Genomic DNA, 10000 nt, shown 5'->3' with positions numbered 1-10000 from the left:
CCACCCCACGACTCTCTCCCCGCGCCCTATGCCTGTTCCTCCGCCCGCTTGAGCTACGACTGAATGACCCCAAACTGGCGCATGAGACCGCCCGCCCCCACCCCTCCCCTGCTCTCCAGAAGGGAACTACACCATTTAGAATAAAAACGTGAGAAAAAAATTAACAAAATGAATGAGAACAACAACAAAAAAAAAACATCAGGAAGAGAGGGGGGATTAGGAATTTTAAGAAATAACATGTATAGCTAGATAGTAAAAGTCTAAGAAGAGTTTTAAAAAATCACATCAGAATGGCAATGGTACATCAACAGTGGCAGAGAAATGAAATGGATGATGGGGGGTATAAGGTCATAGTTTAAAAAACACACACACATACAAAACTGCTGAAACGTATTTAAAAACACACACACACACATATTACAAAACTCTGCTGAAACGTATTTTTAAAAAAAAGGATGCCGGAAAAAAAGCACACGCTTGCTTGGCTGTTGGAACTCGTTTTTGTTTTTACTCTTTGCATTGTTTATTTTTTTTACTTTTTATTATTTTTTATCAAAAATACTGAATGCATACAACTGTAACTTACATTTGATAATAGGTGTTAGAGAAACTGACGTGTTGCACATGTCCCATAGCCGCCCATCAGCTTCAGATGGTTTTGTTTCCAGGGAAATACGCCCCCATCTACTAGCATAACTCTCTCTCGTCGAGAAGAAGAAAAAAAAAAAACGGTTCTCCGCGTCGTTTTTTCGCATCGCACGTGTACAGAATGCAACTCTTCAAAAACCTGCACTTTAGGAATATTGCTGCCGTGGAGTGGCTGTGGGAGGCTCTCTCTCTCTCATCAACGCCCTCCCTCGCAGGGACATTAGCATTAGCATGCTGACATTAGCATGTTTTTTTTTCACGATGCTAATCATCCCCCCCCAGTGATTCCCGTCGGCCTCTGAGCAGTCTACAGAGACCTCGTCAAACTATCTGTCCGTCTGTGTGTGTGTGTGTGTGTGTGTGTGTGTGTGTGCGCGCATCCATCTGTCTCCGTCTGTTCCCCCTTTGACGGTCCCCACACAACAGTGGCAGCTCAGCAGCGAAGGCAAACCAAGAAAACAAAAAGCATCTGATGGGTGGACGTCACAGGGGTCCGTAGGCCTTGGCCTGACCCTAAGGTGGCTGGTTATGTCCCCCATCCTCGCCTCCACCACCACCACCCCTACTCTCTGTCGGGCATTTAGCTGAGGCCGTCTGCTCCCAGCACCCCACCGGACTCACACGTTTACACGGAGATGGCTGCCAGTGCCCTCCAGACCAACCCGACCCGAACCGAACCGAACCATGCTTGTTTCATTCATGCCAGTTTAATATGAGGCTTCTGACAGAAATAGTAGAGTAAATAGATAAATAAATACTCACATAAACACCAGTCAGTATTTATGAACTGCAGTATACTCCCACATGTACATGTATTGCCATTTATCATATTTCTTTGCATGAATAAGTATTTAAGGAGCTACTGAATTATTCTAACTGAAATTGAAACATTGTGGATGAAGGTGTTTGACCTTTGACCTCGGGGGTACGGGGGGTTAAATGCTTGTGAGCGGGTGACTGGGGGCGGCAGCTCTGCAGTTCTTGTCACCAGTGGCCTATAAGAGCACAGATAGGTGTGACTGGCAGCTGTACCTGACCAGTAGGTTCACAGAGACTGTTCAACGGCACTCAATTCCCCCGCCCTGTCGGAGCGAAGGCTGGTTGGTGTCAGCAGCTCAGGGACTGGAATTTTAAGTAAAAAAAAAAAGAACTAAACAACCACACACAGAGACAAAAAAACAAAGCCTATGAAAATTTCTCGAGTGAGTGAGAGGAAAGCAAAAGAGGAAAATATAATATAAAATGTGAATAAAAAAGAGTTTAGGCGAGCAAGCAACTTTAAGCCTGTATAGTCTTACACGGTCGGGAAGCCGTATTTCACTGTATTCATGGTCGGTCATCTCTCTCCACTGATGAGAACCAGTGACATTTTCTCATGGCTAAAGCCAAAGATTAACCCCCCTCCTCCCTTCCCCTCATCCCCTGTGCTCTAACAAAATTAAAAAAAGAATAACTCATTTAACCGCATGGACTGTCCAGCCTTTGAACCCCAGTATGCTACTTATACTGTATTCTTAGCACCTGTCCAGTGAGCTGGTCATGTCTTTTTAATGACGCAGTCCTCCTGAACAGACCAACATCTATACATAAACGCACCCCCTTATGAACTGAATGACAAGCTGATCATAGTTTCTTTTGATAACGGGTCAATCTGTTTGCATTGTTTTAAAAACGGTATGATTTACATATGGATAAGGTTTTGAATCTCCTCCAATCTGTAGTCCGTCTGTTACTTCCCCCCTGTCAAGCACAAACCAATCGCATGACATCTTGGAGAGCATGACTCCTCCCTTCACTGTGAGGAGCCAATAGTATAACTTCTCTAATTCTCTAACTCCTCCCACACATGACTTGATGTCATTGTACATTTCCTGTCAGGAATGTTCCTATAAAGTGACCGGTGTTCTTTTTTTTTCTTTTTTTGGTTGTTTGTTTGTTTGTTTGTTTGTTTGTTTGTTTTGGGGGGAGCTCACCTAATGGTTGTCATGTCTTTGTAGGAGACTTAATGCATACATGAGACTCAGTATAGTTACAGTACTTCACAGGAAGTCACCCATTGAGAATGGATCCTTGAATTCCAAGGGCGTGTTCTCCCACCCTGTTGGTGTTGCCTGTTAGTTTGGTTCCAGTGAGACCCTTGCTCCTCCTTCAGCCTGTCTCTGTGTGTTGAGGGACTCGGGAGTAGTCAACCATTAAAGAAAAACCCAAATGGCCCAGTTGCTAAGCGATGTGATAGAAATTATGCAGTGTTTTTCACCAAGCTGTATGACGAACAGCGCCACCATGTGGAAGTGCATCGTAGTGAAAATATGCAGCCTAGCACTGCACCCTTTAACGGTAGTTTTCACTGGGAGTCAAACAAACCTATGGTGATAGTTTGATGTTCTGATATTGTCGATGAAAAAAAAAAAAGTGCATATTAAATCCATCATTTAAATGTTATTTTTTTTAATGTGTGTTATTGTTGAATCAAATGGAAAGTGTTAACTATCAAGTCTACATTTCCATTGGTAGGAGTGTACCTTATGATGGTGACTTATGTTTGTAGTTGATCTTGGCTTTAAAACGTGTGATTATTCAGTTGTGAGGTTACATAGGGCATCTCTGAGATATGGAACAGTATGGCCATACTTACTCCCATAAGCCCCACCCACCCCTCCATACCCTACTACTACTAGTCCCTTCCCACAGCTCACTAACTCCATTGACTTGGTGCTCCACTGTAAATAGAACTCTCTCCGTGGTGTGACCCTCCTGAGGGGGTAGTTGGGTGCTCGATTCCGTCCCCTCCAGGAGGAGCACTGGTGCAGCGGTCAGCCTGTCTTAGGCGGTCAGCGACGTGCCAGCGTCCCATAACGTCTGGGAGGGTTCTGAGAGTGTTCCTCGGTTGCGTGAGCAGGCGCCTCCTCCGGCTCTCAGTACGGTCATAAGCAACTCAAAACATCAACAACGGTTTCTAGAAAAGACGCATCAAGGTAGTTGCTAGTCGAGTTTCCAGCGACAGATCGTACCAATAGGCCCCCAAGTATGTACCAAGAATTATGCTTTCATTTGGCCTTTTTTTATTATTTCGTTTGATCTATGTAACCTTATCAAAATGATGAGAGGATATTACTTTATGTCATTCATTTGATTTTAATTTGACTCTTTTAAGAAAAATTGCTTGTTTCCCTGGGTTGGAATTGTCATGGTGATAGTGATGATGATGATGATGATAATGATGACGACGAAGAGCAGTTATTTGCACTGATTATGCATTGTGAGGAATCCTGTGAATTGAACCCCACATCAGACTTTACATCTGCTCTCAGTGTTGAGAGTCAGATATCTTCTGTATATAGTTTGACCTATGTATATATATAATAATGTATATATACATATAACCGTTTCTCATCACTTTGGCCTTTCTCTTTTTTATTTTCATTGACAGGCATTGCTAACTGCATTGTGCTTGAAACTGAATTTAGATATGTACAGCTTCGGTATCTATGAAATGAAAAATTCTGAAAAATTACATCTATGGATAAAAAAAACTGCTCCCTTTGTCCTGTCTTTTTTTTCTTATCATTGTTGTTTTGGGAATATTTGGGAATATTATTAAAATCAAATCCATAAAACTCCTTAAATCTTTATTCATGGCTGAAATAGGACCTGACTGAAAAAAACATAAAAAATAGATATACATGTATATATAATTAAATGGATTTGATTAAAAAGATTCATCTTAGTTTGTAATTGATTGCCAGTACTTACAGTAGGTAATTAATCTTTAAATAATAATGACTAAGAATCCTGATTAAATTCAAATTGAAGAATAAAGTATTCCACAGTGGCCCGTATGTCCTCCCTTTAAGTACAAGTAGTCCTTCAAGTCTGCCTTAAATCCTGGTCAAACCTCAATAGAATAGAATATATACTTTAACATGACCAAACTGTACTACACGGTAACACAACAGTCAAAATGACACCAGTACAGAGACGGTTCTTTCTCTCCTCATTCAGATTTTATATAATCAGTCAGTGTGCTAAGATTACACTTGTCTGATCATTTACGGTGTAGAATTCATATGAAACATAATACACTCATCATCAGGAATATAAATACACAACGTGACTATTTATACAAATACACCATTTGATAAGACATAATATCAACATAGATGCAGAATAGATGATTGGGAGCTGGTTACCAAGCCAGGAGCATTCCCTGATCTAAAAATAAAAAAAAATAATGTAAATCATCCGGATTGTTCGGATCTGCAGAGTACATCTGCTTTCAACTGAATTGATGGTGTAGTCTTTACTCTTTAGGGGAAACGGGTGTGCCACAGTCGGACAGTTTGGAACATGACATCCAAAGGGAAGGAGGAGGCCGGCTACTCCGAGTCCCTTGACCCAGAGCACTGCAACCCAGTACTGTACACGAGAGCATTCAAAGCACACGATACCTCTACACACTAATATGGGATGAAGACAACCCTTCAAACGCAGCTCTATGAGCTCTGGTCCAGCAGGCTGCGCTACTCACTGGGCAACAGCTGTAGCTCTCCTGATACAGTATGTACAGTATGTGGCTCATTTAGGGAAGGCACACTTCAGTTTGCATCAATCACAGACTACTTTTCCAACCTGATTACAGTAATTTCCCGCATATAAGCCGCATTGTGTATAAGCCACATCACAGTGTTTAATGCAAGTTAAAAGAAACACAACCATATTAACTGCCCCCCTGTATTAACCTCATAGCTGAAGCTTTTTGCAAAATCAATGTATAAACCGCGGCTAATAGTCGGGTTTGCAGCGGCTAATGCAGCTGTTTCTAATAGGAAACAATTTGATGTGTTTTATGGACATATTTTGTGTTGAAGGAACATTATATTACTTTACAACATATTGGCACCGACTTGATATGGGTAATTCTTAAAAGTTGCAATATGCGCATGAAAGCATATAAAATAAAGCACGTTAACAGCCTGAAACAAAAACATTAATCGACAAAATACACATTAATTAAAAAAAGAAGACTGCATTGATATCCAGTACACATCCTTTAAAATCTGCAGTAAAAACAAGATATGATGTTGTGTCAAGTATGCTTGGAAAGAGTCCAGTGAGAGTAGTGTGTTTTTAGCGGAACACACTGCAGATAATCAGGTGTGTGTGTGTGTGTGTGTGTTGAGTGTGTGCGTGTGTTCAGGGCTCCCAGGGGTAAAGTGCTCCGTGTCTTCAAACGTGGCTCTAGCAGGGAGAAGCATCCTGCAACTTTGCCGTCTGAGGAGGCTGAGACTGGGGGTGCCTCTCAACATCTCTCCTCGATGCTCGATCCTCGAGGGGCGTTCCCACTGATCTACAGTATAACCAACACTGGATAGACTATCCCATTGTTGCCGCTCCATCATTCTTTATGTAGATCAGTGAGGATCGAGGCCCGAGGAGCGAGGGAGGACGGATAAAGCACTCCAAGCCAGCGGAGGGGAAAGCCTTTACCTGACCGTTGAAATACCCCCTGCCGTACTGTAGGTGTTGATGCTGCCGGGGAGGGGGATGCAGTTCACAATCTGACCTACAGGAGGCAGCGCACAACTACAGAGCTACATTGAACCTGAGCACCGTGTTCACTGAGTAAGTGTCCTTCATCTGCGCTAAAGGGAACCAGCCACAGGAGTTTTAACAAGCTGTGTGCAAACATGCACACACAGACATACACATAAATAGACACACGTCGCTTAGAATAATCCATTCTCATCTGAGAGTCTGTGTGGTCACCATGGCTCCTGCTAAGGGAGCTAGCATAGCCCACTGAGATCCTGATTTCTTCTCCAGTCTCTTCCTGGATCGAGGGGCTCATGCTGCCCTCACATTGGTGCACAGAAGGAATGGGGGAGGTGTCCAATCAGTGGGTGGGGCTATAACGAGTTGCTATGCTGTGATTGGTCCGCGGTGCTTCTCGGTTGCTGTTGCGGAGGCACTCCTGTGGGTTAGATGAATGAATAACCATGTAAACAATCCGGCGAGAAAGGTAACTGCAACTACAGGTAACTGTATTCCTTGGCTTTTTTACAGTTCAGATGATTCCTTTATATTTCTCATCTATCTGTGATAAGTGGGGTGAGGAGACGTTCATCACCTTCCTGGCAGGTGAGTCCAATCCAGCCACTGAGGCAGGTGCACTGGCCATTCCTCTGGTCACACTGGGCACTGTTCTCACACTCGCAACTCAGGACACAGTCTGGCCCGTAACGGTTCACTCTGCAGTCTGAAAACACACACACAACATGTTTTCAGTAGCAGTGGGTTTATAATCTGGTTGTGACAGAGCAGACTGCAATCCTATATCGATGTGTGTCTCCACAAAAGTGGGGCATTTAATACACATCTAAGGGTGCAGCAGTTTCAGTAAGATTCATGATGGACGACTCCAACAATGATGCCTCTCCATAGGATGACTTACAGTAATAAACTACATTAAATCAGCAATACGACTCGTCATCGGCAATGTGTCTCATCTCATCTCACCTGCGTCACACCTGCTCCCTGTCCTCCCCGAGGTGCACAGGCACTGGCCTCGAGCCGGCTCACACGGCACACCTTCCGCACACTGACACACCTGAGAACAGTTCTGCCCAAACCTTCCCTGACCACACTCTGGTAGAGAGAGAGAGAGAGAGAGAGAGAGAGAGAGAGAGTGGCACAGACACCAGGGTCAGTAGCATAACAGACAACACAACCAGCCATGCCATGTCAAAACTGAATGCTACTGTATGTAAGCACAGCACATTTACTTGTCTGTATAATGATGTCTGTTCCTCTACCACGTGACTAAATATCTTGTACCGCAATTACATATTCAGTCAGTAATGTTCACTGCATTACATCTACTGCACGTTGCTAGCGTTTCGCTCAGTGCCAACTTGACAAGAGTGTGGGGTGCATTTACCTTTCTCACAGCGTGTGCCCTGGTACCCAGGTGGGCAGACACAGCGGCCTGTGCTGGGGTGGCATTGGGCGCCGTTGAAACAGTCACACTGCAGCTGGCAGCGCGGGCCATGCCAACCGGCTGGACACGCTGAAACCACACAGTGTCACAGGTAAGGGTGCGTGCACATCACCCCAACAAACGCCAAAAAAAACCCCGACATTCTAAAGTAAGCAGTTGTTGGTTGTAGTCTAGAGTGTTTGAGAAACTGGCTGTTGGTTTTCTACTGTCCCCACAGTAAGGGCATGTGTCCACACTTCATGCTTTTTGTGCCGATGATGGCTATTTTCTACACAAATCCTATGAAGTTCAGCGATCACAGTGCATAAGCTCTCAGCGCTGACCTTTTTTCCCCCCGCAGCGCTCACAATGCTGTAAGTGGGCTCGTCAATATCACAACAATAAACACTTGAAACAAAGTGCTCTGAAAATGAGGCTGAGAGCACTGTCAGCGCAAAAAACCCCAAACGTGATTGGTTGACACAGACACTAATTGAAGAGACTGACTTCAGAAACTGTCAAACAGGCGTACATGTTCAGCAACGTACAGTATATCTGCAAGTCAATTCGGATAAATGCATTATGATGTATTATTATTTATGTGCCACTTTGCGAGCGTGTGTAAGCATCTCACCGTGTTCGCAGCGGTGTCCGTAGTACCCGGGGGCACACTGGCAGGTGCCCATGACTCTGTCGCAGGTGCTGTTGTTCTCGCAGTCACACCTGTGCACACAGCTGGGCCCAAACCTCCCCTGCGGACACTCTGCATCCCACAACACACAACGCCACGGTTAGTTCTAGATACATACTGTATTCACAATGGGAATTTGGCTGCATCTCATAAAACTGTTGTTTCAGTCAGTGTTTAAAAAAAAAAAAAAAAAAAATTAAGTATAATTTTTGGGCTTTTTTTGTCTAGGACAGTGAAAGGTGAGACAGGAAGCAAGTGGGAGAGAGAGATGGGGTGAGATCGGGAAATTACCGCAGGCCGGACTCGAACCCGGGTCCCCATGGGCACTAGTTTGATCACAGATCTTTTACCTTGTTCACAGTGCAGTCCCATCCAGCCCAGCTGGCAGGTGCAGTTCCCAGACACCGCATCACACGCGCCGCCGTTGCGGCAGTGACAGTGCTGAGAGCAGTCGGAGCCATACCAGCCTGGCGCACAGCCTACATTACACACACAGACATACACACACACACACACACACACACACACACACATACATACATACATACACACACAGACACACAGACACACACACACACACACACACACGCACACACACAAGTAAGTAAAGTATACAGATAGAACCACATGTCCCCCATTCTAGTAAGACACACTTACATTTCCATAGATGAATGCATGTATTTGTAGCCTGAATATACTGTACATGCTCACACAAAGACATCTTACACACAGATACAGTCACATGAATACACAAGTAAACAAATCAACACACATGTCCTGGCCTGTTCTACACAGGCAGCTCAGGTACGCATACACACCTTGGCCGCAGTCCTCCCCCTGGCGTCCCGGCGAGCACACACACCTGCCGGTGACCGGATCGTTCTGGGCCCCTTCTCCGCACAGTGCCACGCTGGCACAGTCCTGCCCGTAGCGACCAACCGGGCATGCTGCAAACAGGCCAGGGCATGGTGAACACGCGGCTCAGTCATTCACACCTCACAGCCACTCTCACAGCACAGCGGCATCTCCTATTGACCCACCCAACTCATTCAATCAGCACTGGTGACGGGTCCATGGAAACACATATCACACTCATGGCCATTATTAAACTCGTATTAATTGCCATGGCCGTTAATTAGCAGGTTTATGGAGTGCCAAAGCTGTGATAATGAGTAAAACCAACGCGAGGCTCACACATGGTGTGTATTTCTCATCTCCAGAACACACATTTCAGTCTTCACCCACTGCCAACCTAACACAGAGCAGTTGTAAAAAACATAGCTGTACGGACGTGTAAAAAGATGCCTCCTTAACCACCTTAAAGGAACCGTGCGTAAGGAATGCATTTAATTTATTAATAAAATCCTCCTGCAGCCTAGCATGGCAACCTCGAGTCAGGGGGGAGAGGGAGGGGATACACCGCTCTCCCGTAATGTGAAAGTGATTGCAGTACCAGTTTAGGCCAAATCCTACATACGGTTCCTTTAACAGATACCACAAGTCCAGAGGGGGTCTAATGGAGCCTTATATGGTGTCCAGAAGATGTTAAAATTAGTGCTGCAATGCCATGCTGTGGATTAGAGCTGTACTACTTACAGATGTTGCAGTGGGCACCGATAAAGCCGGGCGGACAGCGGCACGTGCCATCCGTAGTCCGGCACACACCTCCGTTCTGACACTGGCAT

General features: G+C 44.8%; 2 protein-coding genes across 5 annotated transcripts in view; one reads left to right on the top strand and one right to left on the bottom strand.

Moving 5' to 3' along the window:
• Positions 1-4184, top strand: part of kcnab2a (potassium voltage-gated channel subfamily A regulatory beta subunit 2a) — a 139602-nt gene extending 135418 nt beyond the window's left edge. For all 4 annotated transcript variants that reach the window (XM_062544358.1, XM_062544354.1, XM_062544355.1 and 1 more), the window contains one exon: positions 1-4184. This exon is cut by the window's left edge and continues 158 nt beyond it. The gene's annotated coding sequence lies outside the window, so the exon portion shown is untranslated.
• A 525-nt stretch (positions 4185-4709) lies between these two features.
• The window catches only part of megf6b (multiple EGF-like-domains 6b), a 95943-nt gene continuing 90652 nt past the window's right edge, over positions 4710-10000 (bottom strand). The window contains exons 29-36 of the mRNA XM_062545697.1: positions 9912-10000; positions 9134-9262; positions 8666-8794; positions 8259-8387; positions 7586-7714; positions 7165-7293; positions 6776-6904; positions 4710-6619 (exon numbers count right to left, since the gene is read on the bottom strand). The exon at positions 9912-10000 is cut by the window's right edge and continues 40 nt beyond it. Coding sequence (XP_062401681.1) covers positions 6555-6619; positions 6776-6904; positions 7165-7293; positions 7586-7714; positions 8259-8387; positions 8666-8794; positions 9134-9262; positions 9912-10000 — 928 coding nt within the window. The 3' untranslated portion in view covers positions 4710-6554. The remainder of the gene's footprint in view (positions 6620-6775; positions 6905-7164; positions 7294-7585; positions 7715-8258; positions 8388-8665; positions 8795-9133; positions 9263-9911) is intronic.

Source organism: Sardina pilchardus, chromosome 9, assembly GCF_963854185.1.
Source record: "Sardina pilchardus chromosome 9, fSarPil1.1, whole genome shotgun sequence".
In the NCBI taxonomy this organism is placed as follows: domain Eukaryota; kingdom Metazoa; phylum Chordata; class Actinopteri; order Clupeiformes; family Clupeidae; genus Sardina; species Sardina pilchardus.
Note: the sequence above shows the minus strand (reverse complement) of the source record. Positions and strands in the feature narration are given on the sequence as shown.